General features: G+C 36.2%; 4 protein-coding genes across 10 annotated transcripts; 3 read left to right on the top strand and 1 right to left on the bottom strand.

Annotated features, from left to right (window-relative positions):
* The first annotated feature begins 3,021 nt into the window (after positions 1-3,021).
* LOC114713302 (SWR1-complex protein 4) lies at positions 3,022-8,714 on the top strand. 6 transcript variants are annotated; one of them, XM_028897917.1, is made up of 20 exons: positions 3,022-3,193; positions 3,315-3,348; positions 3,843-3,899; positions 4,002-4,150; positions 4,238-4,324; positions 4,884-4,949; positions 5,046-5,105; positions 5,243-5,299; positions 5,753-5,882; positions 6,058-6,125; positions 6,261-6,353; positions 6,427-6,474; positions 6,616-6,768; positions 6,906-7,016; positions 7,233-7,328; positions 7,535-7,597; positions 7,747-7,783; positions 7,870-7,904; positions 8,013-8,100; positions 8,292-8,714. In XM_028897917.1, the coding sequence occupies exons 4-19, from the start codon at positions 4,040-4,042 to the stop codon at positions 8,091-8,093; spliced, it is 1,296 nt and encodes a 431-aa protein (XP_028753750.1). In that variant the 5' UTR covers positions 3,022-3,193; positions 3,315-3,348; positions 3,843-3,899; positions 4,002-4,039; the 3' UTR covers positions 8,094-8,100; positions 8,292-8,714. The 6 variants fall into 6 exon arrangements, with proteins under 6 accessions (XP_028753750.1, XP_028753749.1, XP_028753751.1 ...); XM_028897916.1 differs by having other exon boundaries at positions 3,315-3,394; XM_028897918.1 differs by lacking the exon at positions 3,315-3,348.
* Positions 8,715-9,717: 1,003 nt separating this feature from the next.
* LOC114713304 (uncharacterized) lies at positions 9,718-11,011 on the top strand. 2 transcript variants are annotated; one of them, XM_028897919.1, is made up of 5 exons: positions 9,718-10,055; positions 10,137-10,255; positions 10,366-10,554; positions 10,645-10,696; positions 10,806-11,011. In XM_028897919.1, the coding sequence occupies exons 1-5, from the start codon at positions 9,777-9,779 to the stop codon at positions 10,914-10,916; spliced, it is 750 nt and encodes a 249-aa protein (XP_028753752.1). In that variant the 5' UTR covers positions 9,718-9,776; the 3' UTR covers positions 10,917-11,011. The 2 variants fall into 2 exon arrangements, with proteins under 2 accessions (XP_028753752.1, XP_028753753.1); XM_028897920.1 differs by having other exon boundaries at positions 10,631-10,696; positions 10,806-10,918.
* A 241-nt stretch (positions 11,012-11,252) lies between these two features.
* On the bottom strand, positions 11,253-12,621 carry LOC114713305 (nifU-like protein 1, chloroplastic). Its single transcript, XM_028897921.1, has 3 exons — positions 12,244-12,621; positions 11,858-11,994; positions 11,253-11,753 (listed from the first exon to the last, which is right to left on the bottom strand). The coding sequence occupies exons 1-3, from the start codon at positions 12,581-12,583 to the stop codon at positions 11,562-11,564; spliced, it is 669 nt and encodes a 222-aa protein (XP_028753754.1). The 5' UTR covers positions 12,584-12,621; the 3' UTR covers positions 11,253-11,561.
* Positions 12,622-15,352: 2,731 nt separating this feature from the next.
* Positions 15,353-17,712, top strand: LOC114713330 (UDP-glucose 6-dehydrogenase 1-like). Its single transcript, XM_028897953.1, has 2 exons — positions 15,353-15,443; positions 16,092-17,712. Exon 2 carries the CDS (start codon positions 16,114-16,116, stop codon positions 17,542-17,544), a length of 1,431 nt encoding a protein of 476 aa, XP_028753786.1. The 5' UTR covers positions 15,353-15,443; positions 16,092-16,113; the 3' UTR covers positions 17,545-17,712.
* Positions 17,713-17,869: the final 157 nt, after the last annotated feature.

The raw sequence follows: 17,869 nt of genomic DNA, 5'->3' as shown, positions 1-17,869 counted from the left end.
CGATTGTCAGGTCCATTTTAAGGGATGAACCTGCAAGTGGAAAATGGGAGAAATATGAGAAACCGGTGTCAATAATCTTTGAAATATTTAAAATATTTTTATGATTTCTCTAAAGTTTTCAAATTTAATTCACTCATTATATTATTTCAATTTTTTTTATGTTTCATTTTATATTTAAAATATTTTTTAATGATTTATTTAAAGTTTTAAAATTTAATTCACTCATTAAATTTGACTTCTTCATATTAAATTATTTTAATTTTATTGTATTATGTAAAATCATTTTTTTAATCATGTTTCATTATTTATTAAAACTCATACTCATTTTGATCATTTTACAATCAAACTTATTTTTACTTAATCATAATCCAAACAACTTTTTACTACTCTTACTTTTACAAACTAACTTTTCTAAACTCAAATCCAAACATAATTCAGTTTATCCAATTTAACTTTTACCCAACTTTACTTTTTCAGAAATTAAATTGATAATAAACTACTTTTCTAATTCCTAATCTAAACAGACCCATATTTGACTTAAGTAACTTGATATAAGCTTTGTCCACGTATACATACATATATATTGTGCCTCCTGTCTTCTTCCTTTTCGCTTTTGAAACTTTGGTTGCCAGCCATTTTCGTTTTTGAAACTTAATTGCCTGAACACTGTAGCTTCTGGAGCGGGCTATTAGGCGGACCATGTATTTATGAAGAGAGTGAATCAAAATCAGATAGCTTCTAAATCCATTGGCATTGAAATCATATAGCACCTCCAGTTATTTGTGCCACGACATGAGCTGCGAGAAGCGCTTGTGTCTCTTGCCCATGATTGTATTATTCAATTTCTATTTCGAAATATAATTTAACAGAATAACTGTTGTAAGTTGGCAGAAGCTTGTAAATAGGAACATTTAAATTTCCACTCTTCAAGTGAAGTACGAATGCAATTCAAAATTTTCATATCCGACTGCTTCTGGGGAAGCTACAGTTTGCAGGTTGTAGTGAAATATAGCAACGAGTACTTCCTTGTCACCGAGGTTACAAGCGACCAATGCTGTGATATACTACCTCCGATCTTAATTATAAGATCTTGTTTCTAGTCTACAAACGAGACCTTGTAATTAAAATCAGAGGTAGTGGCTCAGGAACACTCTTGACAGTTTATAATTTATTTCCCTCCTCTTTCCTCGTTATCTAATTTGACAATCTGATGAAATTACCTTCATACAATTATTGGCGCCTCATCCTTTATTAATTCACAAATACGATCGCCTACTTGCTAACTCCATCAGTTTCTCCGTGGTTCCCCAGAAAACCTTGCTTCACCTTCATCCATAGCCGTGCAACGAAACCTTTAACTCTTGCTCGCCTCCTACACGATCCTTTTTCCGCCGCTTTCTGGCCAGAAATGCTCCTCGGAGTCCTCGCGCTCTCCTTATAGATTCGATTCAGCTGGTGACGATACAACGGAGAATTTAGCCGGAAAAAGTATGTCGGCGAGGCAGCGTTAGAGCCTTGAGCAGCCTTCTTCATCTTGTCTCTCATCTCATGGTAAGCTGGGCAGGAAGAGGCTTGCATCACCTTATTGAGCTGATGAGTCATTTGTGTCAGCTCAAATGAATCATACAAGTCACTGCCATTATACTGAGTTTTGATTCTCCTCGTAGGACTAGTAGCTCCTACCTCTTTCTCTGGAATTTCCATGGAAGTATCAAGTTACATTTATACGATTGGCAAATCTTGCCCAAAATATCAAAGTCCAAACTTGCAGTTCCACTCTCGTGTATTGTATTGCGAGGTTTAAAAGTTAGAATAGACTAATCAAGTATTGGGCAAGTTAGTTGCCTTGTAAGCAACGCGGTCAAGTGCGTTTCTAGCAAGGAGATTTTGCTTTGCTTTCCACGTTTCCCTACGTGGCCATGTTTTATAACGAAGCAACCAAGTACCTATAAAATTTCTTAATCTATGCAACAGTATAAAACCTTAACCAGTGTTCCAAGCCAAACATCTTTCGTGAGAGAGCATATTCTTTCAATATAGAGAGGAAATTGAGGCTTATCAGCATGAGAGAGGAAACAGGGTTAAACAGAAAAGTGCATGGACCGAGGAAGAAGATTCTGTTCTGATTTCTGATAAAAGAGATTAGTATTCATATAAAGAAACGAGGAAGTTTGCTTCTGGAAAAATGTGCATGTGTGACAATCTAGAACCTGGTTATTTGGGTCAGAATAAATTTGGCATGTCCATTTGGTTGCTAGAACTTAGTTATTTGGGTCAGAATGAAAATGAGAATGAGAATGATGTTGCTATCCTGTTTGGTATTTTTGTCGATTAATGTATCCATTTCATTATCAATCCGTATTCCAAGAGTCAAAGCATTTGGCATTGTCGAGCTTTATGGTTCAAATGGTACTAAACATCTCGCTTACATCTTGTTTTTTTTTTTTTAAAACATGAGGTTGTGAGTTCCAACGCTACATACATAATAGTTTAAAAAGACTAAAATACCCCCATTTTCACTTTGACATTGTTTTGCTTCTTATAAGACTGTGGAGATGTTCACTTCAGCTTCAACCAACAAATAATCTCGGGGCTAGATGGTGCTGCTGCTGCAATTTTCTTTATAATTTTTTTGCCAAAAATTTTCTTTATTATTTTTATTAAGTATTGACATACATTTTAAATGGGTACTTGTCATTTTTTAAATTTAAAAATGAGAAATATTTTACAAATAAAATATTTTTACAGTTTAAAGAAATTAAAATTGAATATTTAACTGACTTTTCATAATATAGATAAAAAAGATTTTATATTATTGAAAAATTAATGGCATATATTTTCATTTATTTTCGTGCCAAGAACATTACGATTCACAGTCAAGTTCATTTTTTCCCTCTCTCATATCAAATAAATATGCCCATCTCATTTTCTTCTTTCATTCGATAAATATATGTCACGAACATAACACATTCTTAAAACTGCATGCCAAACCGGGCCTAAATTCCCAATCCGGAGTTGCCCCCAAAAAAAAAAAAAATCCCCACCCGGTGTTTTGTTTCACCATTTCCGACGTTCTTCGTCGTCTCTTCCTCCCTCCTCTTCCTCTTCGTCGGCAGCTGTCCCACGTCGGCCGTCTTCGTTGAACTTCGCTGGCTTTCATTACTCTCCTCTCTTCCGCTGCTCCGTCTAAGTGGTACTAATTTTATTGTTCCCCCTTCTTCGTCTATATGATTAATGTCTCGACCTAAAATCACTGTAGTGATTTTCGTCTTCGTCATTTTCTTTACTCCGTCCATTGGTTCACACCCTTCCAGCCTCCCGTTGATATACTCCAAGTTCACCAGCTAGGTACCTCCTTTTCCATCTGCAATAGCTATGAGTTTCCTTTCTTTAAGTATTCTGCCCATGCATTTTTCTCAAGTAAATGAATTTAATTAAATGTTGAGCTTCTTGTGGCTGGATTGTTTAATATTTATGTTTCTGGATAATATTATGTTTCTTATGGTTTCTGGATTATGATTCAGAATATTTAGAGCTTCTGGTTTACATTTTGTGTTTTTTTTTTTTTGGTTTTGGCTGGAATATATCCTGTTAAATCGTTAACTTGTTTATTGTATGGCTGGATGTTGATTGAACATATCTCAGGTTTATATATCATGTTTCAACTTAATTTGCGTGTTTAAGAATACTGTTAACCTGCTTACATATTGTGGCGGGAATACATTCTGCGCCCCCTCCCCTTTTGAAATATATGTTGCATACTTGTGCTTGGGTTGCTTCAGCTCTACCTTTCGATGATGGATGCATTATCGCTTAAAATCCTCTAATTGCTTTCCCTGCAGGAAAAATATTGAGAAGACCTCAGTTCCTGAAACTGAAGACTGAATTCTTGAATCGAAGTATTGGAAAAAGCCAAAATTTTGACAAGATTTAGAAACCCTGTTTTACATTTATGAGATGTGCTTTTTTAATTTATGTTTTTTTGGTTGTACATAAATAAGGTGGATTAGCTTGGCCCTAGATTTCCTCTGAAACTCCCATGGATGCCAAGGACATCCTTGGTTTGCCCAAAACCTCCTTGCCAATTCAAGAGAAAAAGTCTAGGCCCCAAAAAGATTCACAGAGAAAACCAGATGGCATTTCACGGGAGGTATGCAATCCGCATTTGTTTATGTTTATTAACACAATTTATGTTCATTTGCTGAAGTTCTGTAAATCTTTATCGGGGTGTCTGTAGGTATATGCACTCACTGGTGGTTTGGCGCCTCTTATGCCTGCAATTGATTCGTCTCAATTAAAGAAAAGGCCTCCATCTGACGAGAAGGTTCTTTCATTTGATTTTCTTCAGCTATTTGTTATATGCTTTAACTTTTGTTGGGAGAAATGTTTCGTATGCATCATTTGGATGCTTGAAGTATTCTAGAAGCACACTGATGGTTTCAGCTTAACTCATATTTGAAGTGGTGTTGCTTTCTAGTTTTCTCAAAGCCATGGCAATATACATAATTCTCTATTTTGAGCATAGCATGCAAATGTAGTCTGTGCTTTCAGGTGGTTGTACTTTTAATACGTTATTTTTACAATTGAGGAAGGAGCTATGCTATACAAACATAAAAGAAAACTTTGTGATGATGGTAAATGAGCAAACTGAGGACATCTGACCTTCATCTTCTATTTTTTACTCTATAGGTTGAGCTCTTTGTTTTGCTTCCAAACGATCAAGTATGCTGTAAAAACATTTAAAGGAAAAAATGCTAATAGATATGAGCAAATCCTGCAAAATGTTACCTGGTTTTCATACTTTATATAATGCCTTTAGTCGACTATAGATATTAAGTTATGTGTCATTACTAATTATTAAATGTTCGGGATTCTTCTGTCAGATCACTTGGCAGTGGCTTCCTTTCGCCAATTCTGCTCGTAAAGATAATCTTCAACTATACCATTGGGTAAGATCTATATCTTTTTTTTTTTTTTTTTAACCCCGTATAATCTTATACCGGTTGTGAGCTCTGAAAATGTTATTTCATTGTCTTGTGTTGCAGGTCCGAGTTGTGAATGGTCTTCCACCCACTGGGGACTATTCTTTTGCCAAGTATAACAAGGTAAATGCCTGTGCACACTTAAGCCGTGGCCTGTGGGCCATGATTCCATGAGTGATTTTCTTTAAAAACCATTTCAATTATTGAGTTCGGCATCTTTATTCATATTGGTGAATGCTAGTTAATTTGCCGTGGTGCAGTCTGTAGACATTATCAAATACACAGATGAGGAGTATGAGAAGTATCTGACGAATCCAGTAAGCTTCATGCTCGAGTAGAATGTATCTGTGCTGTTCAATATTCTATCTTTTGGGTTATTCTGATGATAATGCTACAAATGATGCCAGTTGATAATAGTCTTACGACTTTTTTTTTTTTAATAAATTTAAAATGATTGTTGCCTTGGGATTTTATGAACATGCAAAATTTAGCCTGGACTAACTTCATTCTTAGGATTGTAACCTTTTCTTTTTCCTCGTCAATGTACATGTATTGTGGCCGAAGAGGGAGGCAGATTTGATGCCATTTATTGTATCTGGATATTGTTTTTACTTCTTTTGTTATCCTTTATTTCACCTTTGTTTTCTTTTTTTTTCTTTTAATCCTTTAAGAGTCCAAGGATATTAACACTAGAACAGTGCATCCTACATCTTTCTCTTTCATGATGCGTAAAGCGTCCTGCACTCATCTGTTGTATTTCAACCACGCAGATGTGGACCAAGGAGGAGACGGATCAACTCTTTGACTTGTGCGAGAGGTTTGATCTTCGGTTCATTGTGATAGCTGACAGGTTCCCATCATCACGAACTGTAGAGGAATTGAAAGACCGATACTACAGTGGTACTTGTCAATTTATTGATTGAACTACGCTGTGTTGCTTGCTTGCTGCCCATTGGATTCATTTTCAAATACGCATCATAGCTTGAGATTTATGTTTTAATTGGATGTTTATAGGCTATATAAGTGGAATTTAATATTTAATTTAATTTTGATTTTCTTGATTATTGTCCTGTAGTATCTCGGACTCTGTTAATTGCTAGGGCTCAATCTTCCGGGGATGTTGCAATGCATCCTTTAGTTAAGGTACATTAAACTTAAATAATACCTCTAGGGATTTATTACTTTGTTTCCTTTTTGAGCAGACTTTTCTCTATAAAATGAAACTTGAATATCATGACACCATATGAACCTAGCTTTTGTTCATCTGTCTCTTTGTAGGAACCATACAATGTTTCACAAGAGGTTGAGCGGAAACGAGCACTGTCTATGTACCTCTCTCAAACAAAGCAACAAGAGCGAAAAGATCAAGAGGTTTTAACTTATCCATTTTTTTTGAATTATTCGTTTATGTCAAGTTTGCGCTAATGTACTTAATTTTATGTAGGTTCTTGCTGAGGCAAAAAGAATAACTGAATCACGCATGCCTGCTAAGGTCCTAATCCTTTTTTGTTTTTTTTTTTTAATTTTTCTTTCAATTCTGAATTTTCATTTTATTACAAGTTTCTACATGAATTCTCCACACATTTATGCCTTTGACAGTTGATATAATGTGCCTGATTTCCTACATGTTTAGGTTGCTGAAGAGTCTGAGGCTGCTGCTGCATCAAATGCTGGTGCGGAAGAGAGAGCTGTCTCCGGTGATCCTCCATCAAGTGTTCAGCTTCCATCAACGGTTGTTCCATCCACAACAGCAGATAATGCAGCCACTCTTGCTTCCCTTCGCATGGTAAGCAAATGCTCCCCCACCTCTGTTCACACAGTCCTGATAACTTTCGTAAGAGTCAGTTTTTAACATTCTGTTATTCGTTTTTACTTTTGTTGTCTGTTATTGACATTATAGTCTAACACTGAGAATTATTTCAGCTTCGTGTGTATCTAAGAACATATGCACTTGAGCAAATGGTCCAAGCTGCAAGCTCATCTGCTGGACTACGGACCATCAAACGGGTGGAACAAACACTACAAGAACTTGGGGTTTGTTACACTCCCTTAACAGTGCAATACATCTATTTTATTACTCATGCAGTCATGAAAATGCCATGTGCCATTTTCACTCAAACCTGATTATATGAATATTGCAAGTTAGTCAGGTTACACTTTAGTGGATTTTCATAATAAACTTTGTACGACCATCTTCATAATTATTGGTTTTCTTAGACATTGCTTTTGTAACTTTGTCCTTGATTTCAGGTTAATTTAAAACCAAGGGTTCCAACCAAAGCTGTTTGTGCAGAACATCTTGAATTAAGAAAAGAAATACTAACTCTGCTCAATCTTCAGAAGCAGGTATTTGTTATCGTCCATAGAAGGGTGATTGGCCGTTATGATTTCTTATAATTAGATGAAGATAAGCTTTCTCATCTTAAAACGCCAAAAAGGTTGAAATTGATTCTTCATTTTAAATTTTAATCAGAAATGTCAGCAAAGGCTTCGTGTCTCTAACTTATTTGTTGATTTGTTTCATTTAATTGCTTGTGACCTATGTGTTTCAGCTGCAGTATAAGGAGGCAGAAGGTCGTGATGGTTCATACACTGAAACACCTGGCACACCGAAGGTTAGGAAACTAGTTTTTTGGGGGGCTACTTCTCTCCATTTGTTTCATTGTATTGATTTTGTGATTTTCCAAGCACACAATTCTAGTTCCAAACCTAGAATTAGTGATAGTGAGCATACTGACGGTGTTTAAATCATGTTGGGGATCAGGATAGGACATTTATTCCAGATTCTATGAGTTTTGGAGGTAATGTGTTAGTTTTGGGCCACCTGCTACCTTCTGTTTTATTAATATCTTAATTTTTGAAGCCATGCTTATAACTGTGATTTCAGGTGAGAGGATTGGTAAGAGGGACCAGAAACGCAAGGTGCGGTCTTTTTTGTCTTGCTTGGATTTTAATCATTTTTTTCCTGTATGGATCATTTGCATATTGCGGCACATTGATCCTTGAAACTGTTTTAAATTTTTCATATAGGCGCCTGGGAGGATATCAGAAGCTCCATCATCACCGGCTCAGTCTAAAAGGCCTAGAAAACTGAAGGCATCTGATCTATAGTCCGGTGGTAATGAATCAAAGTCTAATTGAGAAGAGAATACAAGAGGGCTTATAGCAATTGTCATCCATTTATCATTTGAGATCTATGCATTAAAATAAAGGCTATTCCCATTTGCATTTCTTTTTCGTATGAACCAGCATAAGAAAGCATGATATTTCACCGGATTTACTGACTTATGTTGTGCTGTTGATTGTCAGGTGTAATGGGAGAATATAGAGTTACAGAATTCTGCTAACGAGGATGAGGAATGCAGGGTAAAGTAGGTGTAAGCTCATGGCCCAGAAATTCAGAATTTCCAACTGAAGTACTTTGTTTCCTTTTGGGCTGTTGCCGGTCACAGTATCTAGCGTAAGATGGAGCACAAATAGTGATGGAAATTCTGGGTTCTTCTAACTTTTAGGTACCTCGTGAGCTTAACTTTATTTTTATGCTGGCAAAGCTTTGTACGGTTGTTAGGTTTTTCTGACCAAATTGTCATTGAGAATTTTTATGTAAATAAGCATTCAGGTGAGGATTGTTCGAACAAATATAGGGCCTCTAAAAAACATGTATTTGTGCCTCGTGAATGGATTCATATCCTAAACTTCTTCAACTAATCGAAGGCTGATATTTGAATGAAACTGTGAATGGATCGCCAGTCAAAAGTAATTGTGATTCGTGATTGTTAATAACTTCCTTTGCATGGTGAATATCCATGGCCTCAGCATAGGGTAAGAATATTAATTTTTCCTATTTTCATCATTATTCTTTAATTTTTTTCTATGATAAAAATATTAAAAATGAGTACTGAAAACGTTTGAAGACTAAAAAAATGAATATGGAAAAAATTAAATATCACGGAGAAGATCAAACATGAGTATTAAAGATCGCTGAAAAGATCAACCATGAGTAATTAAAAATTAAAAGCGTAACTTGAAAAATTAGCAAGTCCCTTTTTTTGAATCTTTCTTTTTTTTTTTTTGGGAAAAAAAATTTATGAACGCTTAGTCTCAGGTTGAAAGATTTTCGTTTCTTTTCAGACAAAAGAAAATGAATGAGAAAACGGCAGGAATCTAATAAATATATTACCTCCAATTCTTAATATAAAATTTAGTTTGATTTTCAATTTGATACTAAATATAAGATTATAATTTATTTTGTCTCTAATATTTATCTATTTTGTCCTTAAGTAATTCTTATAATAGTTGCATATGTTAAGGAATTATTATCAATGGATAACTCAAACCCAAATAATTAATAAAAATATTTTAGAAAAGACATTTATTTATTACAAATAGATTATATATGGATTACAGGGTAGAACTATACAGTCTTGTTCTTAATGAGATGTGTGAATTCTCGTCTTCTAGTGTTTTAGTGAGTTTATTTGCAACTTCAGGATTGAAGTTTGTTGTCCTTGACTCCTTGTTGGTTAGTTTTTTTGTTAGATTGGTGACTGTAATCTTGTTTACTTTAAATGAATGAATACTTCTTCTGGTAAAAAAAAAAACCGAAGTGCAAATTAATCATAATTTAAAAAGCAAATTAGCGGGATTTTTTTTTTTCCCCGCGGGTTTTTAATGCTTCCACTTAGCCGGGCTGGGATGCCCTTCCATCGTCCGATCGTCTTCACATATCTTAGTTGCCCTGCAACGAAATAGATACGGAATGCCTCCCTGAATATCCAGAGAAGAAGGAAGAATATGCAATCGCTGCTTGCTTCGACTTGGAGCTTTTCCTTCTCCCACCCCAACCTCCCTCCTCGCCATAAAATATCCACACCTTATCTTCTCAAGCCTCTTTGTGCTCAGAGACAACAAAACACAACAAGCCCTACAACTTCATGGCCTTCCGTGACTCTTTCACTTTTTGGTTCTGGCTTCTTCATCGGCCCCCTTCTTGACGGCCTCCATTCTAGAGTCAATCTCGTTGTGTACCGATCAGGTTCCATTGATATAGGCCCCCTCCACACTAACGTCTGGGTATCGCCTCATTTCTCTTCTCTTCTTTCTGCGATTCCTCCCTCTTTCTCATACCTCTCTCCTCCGAATGCATCTCTCTAGGTTCCTTTCTTGCTGGGTTCGTTTTACTGCGTTCTTGGGCTACTCCAGCTCTTTCTGGATGAACGGGTCTTTAACAACGTTCGAGACGGAAGTTTTCGAAAATCAATTGCCTCTTTGATGTAAGAATCTACTCTGTCATTTATAAACAGGCTAATGTTATGGTTTTTTTTTTTCCCAATATTTTCAAGAACAGTAAAATTTACGTTCATATGATCATATCTGGCCTCAGATTGGTAGCATTATTTATTGAGCTGAGTGCTGAAATTTACAAAGCCGGGATAGCAGACAACACTGAGGCCTACGTACTATTCGCTGCGGCAGAGTTATTATGGTTTTTGTTGGATAGGACATGGCCTGGATTCACACTTGCATGCTTTGTTGGTATTGCTTGCCCACTCGCTGAGATTCCCCTTATGAAGTAAAGCTTTCCCCCTTCCCATTATAATCTCTGTCAAATAAACCATGGAGATGAGCTTTTCTAAAGCATATCTAAGCTTGATTATTTCAGGCTTTTCAACCTTTGGTACTATCCACAAGCCAATATTGATATCCTTGGCCAGGTACTTCATCATCTGCTTCTGTCCAAGTATTCCTTACATTCTCTTCCACGTTTTGTCAAAGACTTAGTTACCTCCTTTCGACCTTAACCCCATGTTTTGATTGATCCAGGGACTAGTTACATGGACGGCCACTTGCTACTTCGTGTATACGTTTTTCTTAATCAATTTATCACGATGGTTCAGAACTGTTTTTACTGCCAACACAGATAAGTCAGCCTAGAAGCATATGCATTGTGTAATGTAATATAACAGTACTTATTGGTTTAATATGATCAATGTTATTGGGCCAGCCCAACAGGGAGCATATTGGGTGATCATCAAAAAGATCATAGATGCTTATCTAGATTGGATTTATTTAGGATGATCCGGATTTAATTTAACTTTTTATATTTTAATGGATACTTAATCTAAAATGAAAACAATTTTATTGCTTAAAAGGTTTTGAATATGAACCATCCAAATTTGCTAAGATCTCATAAAGGGATGAGTACCGAATGTGAACAGAGAAAGAAAAGCAAACAAACATTAAGATTATCAAGAGATTAGGCCAGCAACATATCGGTAAAATGACACCTGTTATTGGATTATAATGACATAGATGAAGCATTTTGAATTGCTGCCAATGACAATATTTCCCCATCATGCTAAGGCCTTAACTTCTGACCTCAATTTCTCCCCAGCTGAATCAGCTAGTGTTGTCTACAAGACAACCCCCCCCCCCCAAAAAAAAAGGGCCAAGAGTAACATTGTATGCTTCGAAAGCTTTAATAATTTTTCGCACATTATGCTGCTAGCTTCCCTCCATGTTTTACTCATTTGCTAAACCGCACACAGTGGCCACTTTATACACAGATCTCTCTCTGTACTAATTCTGGGAGAAAGCAACATTCACAACGTCTGGAAACTTCTCCTTGATGGCTGCTTTGATTCCTGATCCAATGGAGTCAGGCCCCACATACTTCACATAGCACTCCCCTCCTTCCACAGACAATACTTCCACACTGCCTCCATAGTTCTTAATGGCGGGTCTCAGGATATCAAGATGGTTATTCACAGCCTACAATTGCAGAGCAAACCCCAACCAAACCATCAACATTCTTTTTCATATCAACTTGATTCATTTATCAATTCGTGGCAGGAGAAAGAAAAACAAAAACTTACCTCAACAGTTGTCTCTTTCTTTTCTTCATCATATATTTGCTGTATATCCTTCACTGCATCTCCAAATTTCTCCTTCAGCACACGTTCAATTCCCATCTTCATCGTCGTCGTCGAGCTGGGACAACTTTCACACGCTCCTGTTCATCATTACAGGTGCAGGGAAGGCAACATTTCAATACATCATCACTTTGATATGAAACTGTAATTTGTAACCACTCAGAAAGCAATGGTAGGAACAAGTGCTTTTATCTGCTAGACTGCTAAAATCAGTTCTGATTTTCTTCAGAAAGCAAAAAATGAAAAATAGTTCGTATGAATTCCGGATTTAAAGGGGAAAAAAAGGGGAAAAGGAAAAAGGGAAAATGAGAATGGACGCGAAAAGGGACCTTGGAGTCTGAGAGATATAACGCCATCTTTGACGGAGACGACGTCTACGTTTCCGCCATCAGCTATGAGATAAGGACGAACATCTTCGAGAACGAGGTCGACGTTTGAAACGGTGAGATCGAATTTCTGGGCAGAGTATAATCCAGGGGAAGACCCCGTAGGCGCACTTGACTGATTGGAGACGAACGGAATTGTGGTTTTCTTGAGACGGAATCGCGCGGGAGGGAAGAACTTGTTGTGTTCATTGGGCGATAAGAAAACTGGGTATTGATGGGATTGAGCTCTGATTACGCAACCAGCTGCGATTTTCGGAAATCCTGAGGCTGCGAGAGTCGCCATGGTCGAAGTCACGGACGGATTCACAGGTGAATTGAGGAATCGTATTATAATTATAAATATAAATTATTATAGCATAATATTTACATATGTGTATCTGAAATCTGGACGTAGCCTAACTAGATTTTTTCATAAGTTGTAGTTGGGCTATGATACGGGCCTGTACGTCATCAGCCCACTTGCGCATGTTTTAGTATGAGGCCCAAATAATCCGTTCTTTCTTTTCCATTTTAGGATTAACTTTATTTTAAATTTGTACAAATCCAGCGAGGCGTGGAATATCTTTTTTAATTGATTATGAAATTTCCCAAACACTAACTAACAGGAATTGGGTCTAATAAAAAAAAGGTTAATCTGTCAGAATATGGTGAATTAATGCTTAAACTTTTGCTAAAAGAAATGCTTATATTTAACAATATTTTGAATAGAATTGTCTCTAATAAAATTATATATATATATGCCTAAATAATAAAAAAAAACCCAGACACCGCAAACATACAAAGTTAGTAAGAGAACATAACGTATGGTTCAATTTAAGATTGTTTACTCCTATTAGGTTAGGAAGATTAGTTGATATTTTTATTTTACATATAAAAAAGATCATTTCACTCTTGGATGTGTGTGGACGTGTCTTGGAAATTTTCTTGTTCTGGACGCGTAGAATTGGAATTTGGAATATAAGCAATAAGTGACGTTTACCAATGACCTTTTCTCACCAACAAAATGGCGGCATTTGCGGGATTAAAGCGTGGAAAATTGGATCAGGGTGAGACACCTATTGACGCGTCTTTTCTCTTTCCCCCCAAAGGATTAATAGCTGGCTGTTTCTTCTTCTTTTCTTTCTTTTTTCCCCCCTTAAAATTGGTTTCATCTTCTTTCCCTATTCTACCATCAAGCTACAATGAACTTGGATGTGCAATGAATATGTCACTCTTCTAGTCCAAATATATATACTCCTCCGGTCCTTAATATAGGACCCAATTATTGAGTTAGTTTTGGTCCTAAATATAAGACTCATTTCTCATATTTATCAATAATCTCTAAATTACCCTATGGATACTCCCTCAACCATAATCAAGTAGAAGAGGGAGAGGGGGTATTGAGAAAGATGATTATGGTGTTTTAAGAAAAACGTGTCATATTTATTACAATTAACTAACTTACCTAACTTCCTTAATCTGATCAAATTAGTTAAATGGGTCTTATATTAAGAACCGGAGGAGTATATATTACTCTTGGAGGTCTGGGCTACGTGTTTCGCTTTTGAGAGAAGTGTGCTGGAACAAGAGATTGAATAATCACATGTGATTGTGTTTTTAGAAACCTTAATTCTTATTTTGACTAGTTTGCCCATTATGTTTATGAGCCGAATGCTTTTAGAAAACTAATTCTTATGGATTTGTTGCTGGTTTATAGGTCCAGTTGCTAGTTCATTCTTTTATATCGTTTTGTGTGCGCGTGTGTTGTGGACTCATAGTCATAGTTTTAGTTTGATTATGCATTCTCTTTTGACCGGTAGAATGCATGATCAAACGCATCTTGCTTTTCTATATATGTTGGAGAAGTTGGATTTGATTTGGCCTAAGTTCATGCTTCATCATTAGTGTTGAGGTAAAGATTTTTATTTGTTTTTATTTATAAAAAAAAAAGAAATATGCGATTCTCTCTCTCTTCATACCATTAAATAATACTCCCTCCGTTCCTTATTATAAGAGACAAATAACCGAAGTACGTTGATAAAAAAAACAGTTAAAATTAGTTAAGAACAATTAATGTGTAAAAAGTATAACTTTTTTCCAAAAATGCCCTCATTAATAAGGAGAGAGAGCATGAGAGAGAATAATTAAATTATTAAAAGAAAGAGAAGTGGGAGGGAGAGAGAGTGTGAGTTGGAGATAATAAATATGGGTAAAATAGTAAATCAACACAAAAAAGTAGAGACAACTTGTAAGTGTCTCTTATATATAGGAACATGCCATAAGCATCAAATGTCTCTTATAATAAGGAACGGAGGGAGTATAATTTAAAAGTAAAGGTAGATCCACCATGCTGATTTTATTTTCTAGGTATATTCAGCACTCTGATTTTAGTTATAGTGTATTAAGTATCCTAATTTTATTTATAACATATGCACCACTTTAATTATTAGGATGCTGAATATAACTAAAAAATAACATTTGAGTGCTGAGTATATCTTCACTGTAATTTTTAATTGAAGGGATAAATTAAATTGTTAACTGTGAACTGTTATAGAGTGATAAAAAGAGAGGAGAAAAAAAAGCAAGTTACCAAAAAAAAAAAGAGGAAAGAAAGAAAAAGCAGTGTCGTACACCTTTTATCCTGGTAAAGAATTTATTTGCAGCAAATATATATTATTGTTTTGAGAATGCACCACATGTAATTACAGAAAATTCAATAAAAAAACTTAGAAGCTCGAAGTGATGTTAAATGAACTAAAAAATTTTCATGACTTTGTTAATTGGGAGAATCTCCATTATTTTTTTTTCCTGAAAAGAGTTCTCAAGTTTATATATTTTGTCACTAATTCTTATCACCATACTTTTTAACTTATTTTTAAATGCAAATTTCATATACATAAATTCAACTAGAAAAATGTAAAAATAACTTAGAAAAAGATATATCAAATTTGTAAACTTAATTAAAACTTTCTTTGCCAAAAAAAACTCACCTATAATTTCCGATTTCAGGTTGTTGTAGTATTTAAGGATATATGGATTGGTCTTGGAATTTTGATAAGTTCAAGTCGCAGCCTCTTTCTCCCCAGTCAGCGATCACTCTGCTTCCTGTGTTCAACTGTGATCAGCTTTGAAGTTCAAAGAGGAAGCAGATATTTACATTATAGGTACTCTCCAAATTGCCTTCGCTTATCTGCTATTTATTATGATATCTCTCATCTCTGAGTTAACCTATCCATGCATCTAACCAACCTTGCGTGCCAAATCGTATCATCTTTTCATTACAAGAAGAAAACGTAGGAGTATCTGATTTTGGCGTATGTTAAACAATTTTCTGGTCTCTTTTCTCTCGAATTGATATTCTGAATCCGGTCGCGTTTATTTTCACATATAGATCTTGATATTACATCATATAGCAACTATTGTTATGATCTTTGATTAATTTGCTGGACGCTGATCACTTGCAAGTACTCTTGACAGAATGTCAGAGTGAATTTACGAAGTTTACTTCAATTTTGGATCTTCAATCTATTTTCTGGCTTAGACAAGTACAACAAGAAGATTTTTCCTTCCATATCATTTCTTATGGTTGTTCTTATCTTAACGTGTGCGAAAAAGCTGCTTTGAACTTAAAATCACGCCCTTCTAGATTCAAGCAGCAAGGATTTTTTAACGGTTCAAATTTCGACAGCAATGGCCAGTTTTTGAACGCATTAAAAGTAAATTAGTTAGGGTGTGCTTGTAATCGAACGACATTGAAGGAGAAAAATGGAGCTTTGTTGAGATCTAATCGTAGCCTCAAACTCATGTTGCAGGTTGGGCTCGAAACCGAAGAAAATGGTGAAGATTTGTGGAATTGGAGCAGGGTACGTAGGAGGTCCTACGATGGCGGTAATTGCTCTCAAGTGTCCTTCAATCGAAGTAACTGTAGTGGATATCTCGCAGTCTCGCATATCAGCTTGGAACAGCGATCACCTTCCCATTTACGAACCTGGTCTGCAAGAAGTGGTTCAAAAATGCAAGGGCAAGAACCTTTTCTTCAGCACCGATGTTGGAAAGCACGTCTCAGAGGCAGACATAATCTTCGTTGCAGTTAACACACCAACAAAATCCAGAGGCCTGGGAGCCGGGAAAGCCGCTGATCTGACCTACTGGGAAAGTGCAGCGAGGGTGATCGCAGAATGGTCCAAGTCAAACAAGATTGTTATTGAGAAATCCACTGTTCCTGTCAGAACAGCTGAAGCTATTGAGAGAATTTTAACTCATAATAGCAACGGTGTTTCCTTTCAGATCCTCTCAAACCCAGAATTTCTCTCTGAGGGAACAGCCATTGAAGACCTTCTGAATCCTGATAGGGTTCTTATTGGAGGGAGACAAACGCCTGAAGGGCAAATGGCGATTCAGACACTGAAGGGTATTTATGCTCACTGGGTTCCTGAAGATAAAATCATAACGACAAATTTGTGGTCATCTGAGTTATCTAAGTTAGCTGATAATGCGTTTTTGGCGCAGAGGATTTCATCCATAAATGCAATGTCTGCTCTGTGTGAGGCAACTGGAGCAGAAGTTTCAGAGGTGTCACATGCTTTAAGTAAGAACAGTAAAATAGGGTCCAGGTTTTTGAATGCCAGTGTTGGTTTTGGTGGGTCTTGCTTTCAGAAAGACATACTCAATTTGGTGTATATTGCTGAGAGCAATGGCTTAGCTGAAGTGGCGAGCTACTGGAAACAAGTGATTCAGATGAACGATTACCAAAAGGATCGGTTTGTGAAAAGGGTTGTCTCCTCCATGTTCAACACGATCTCAGGTAAGAAAATTGCAGTGCTGGGTTTTGCATTCAAGAAGGACACTAGTGACACAAGGAAGACTCCTGCCATTGATGTTTGCAAAGGTCTTATGGGAGATGATGCATGCTTGAGCATTTATGATCCAAAGGTAAGTGAAGATCAAATTCTGAGGGATCTGGCAATGGATAGTGTTGAGTGGGACCATCCAGTTCACCTCCAGCGAAAGATTAGTCCCAATACTATGAAACAGGTTAGGATTGTTAAGGATGCTTATGAGGCAACGAAGGATGCTCATGGGATCTGTGTTCTTACAGAGTGGGACGAATTTAAGACCCTTGATTATCAGAGAATATTTGATAATATGCAGAAACCTGCGTTTGTTTTTGATGGTAGGAGCATATTGAATGCTGGGAAGCTGAGAGAGATTGGGTTTATTGTGTACTCAATTGGGAAGCCATTAGACCCCTGGCTAAGGGCATGAATGGTGGATTGGATCCTATGAAGGGGCAAATTCTGAATACAAGTTGATGAGTGAAGACGAAGATCTGATCCCTTGAGATTTCATCCCTATAATATCTATACTATATGTTGGGATTTATAGTCAGTCTTTATTGCCAAGAATAAAGTTTTTTTCAGATTTTTTAAAACATTTTCTAAGAGAAGTTCTCTAGCTAATGAAAAACTTGAAGGGTGTGTGCATTGGGTAACAAGAGCATTATAAGTACTAAAAGAAAATAAGAGTTTAAATACAGAAGAATTACACAAAAAAAGCTGAAATTACTAGATACTAAATCAGATTTAGTAAC

The sequence above is a fragment of the Neltuma alba genome, unplaced genomic scaffold (assembly GCF_004799145.2).
Source record: "Neltuma alba isolate B1F8T4 unplaced genomic scaffold, ASM479914v2 tig00011422_pilon, whole genome shotgun sequence".
In the NCBI taxonomy this organism is placed as follows: Eukaryota; Viridiplantae; Streptophyta; class Magnoliopsida; order Fabales; family Fabaceae; genus Neltuma; species Neltuma alba.
This window is presented reverse-complemented; position numbering and strand designations above follow the sequence as displayed.

Excerpts from the sequence above, each read along its gene's own strand:
- LOC114713302 (XM_028897918.1), top strand. The coding sequence starts at position 4,040 with ATGGATGCCAAGGACATCCTTGGTTTGCCCAAAACCTCCTTGCCAATT. Across the intron at positions 6,769-6,905 it reads CTCTTGCTTCCCTTCGCATG|CTTCGTGTGTATCTAAGAAC; the intron begins GTAAGCAAATGC and ends GAATTATTTCAG. Across the intron at positions 7,784-7,869 it reads AGATTCTATGAGTTTTGGAG|GTGAGAGGATTGGTAAGAGG; the intron begins GTAATGTGTTAG and ends CTGTGATTTCAG.
- LOC114713304 (XM_028897919.1), top strand. The coding sequence starts at position 9,777 with ATGCAATCGCTGCTTGCTTCGACTTGGAGCTTTTCCTTCTCCCACCCC. Across the intron at positions 10,056-10,136 it reads CCCTCCACACTAACGTCTGG|GTTCCTTTCTTGCTGGGTTC; the intron begins GTATCGCCTCAT and ends GCATCTCTCTAG. Across the intron at positions 10,697-10,805 it reads ATATTGATATCCTTGGCCAG|GGACTAGTTACATGGACGGC; the intron begins GTACTTCATCAT and ends TGATTGATCCAG.
- LOC114713305 (XM_028897921.1), bottom strand. The coding sequence starts at position 12,583 with ATGGCGACTCTCGCAGCCTCAGGATTTCCGAAAATCGCAGCTGGTTGC. Across the intron at positions 11,995-12,243 it reads TATATCTCTCAGACTCCAAG|GAGCGTGTGAAAGTTGTCCC; the intron begins GTCCCTTTTCGC and ends AATGATGAACAG. Across the intron at positions 11,754-11,857 it reads AGAAAGAGACAACTGTTGAG|GCTGTGAATAACCATCTTGA; the intron begins GTAAGTTTTTGT and ends CTGCAATTGTAG.
- LOC114713330 (XM_028897953.1), top strand. The coding sequence starts at position 16,114 with ATGGTGAAGATTTGTGGAATTGGAGCAGGGTACGTAGGAGGTCCTACG.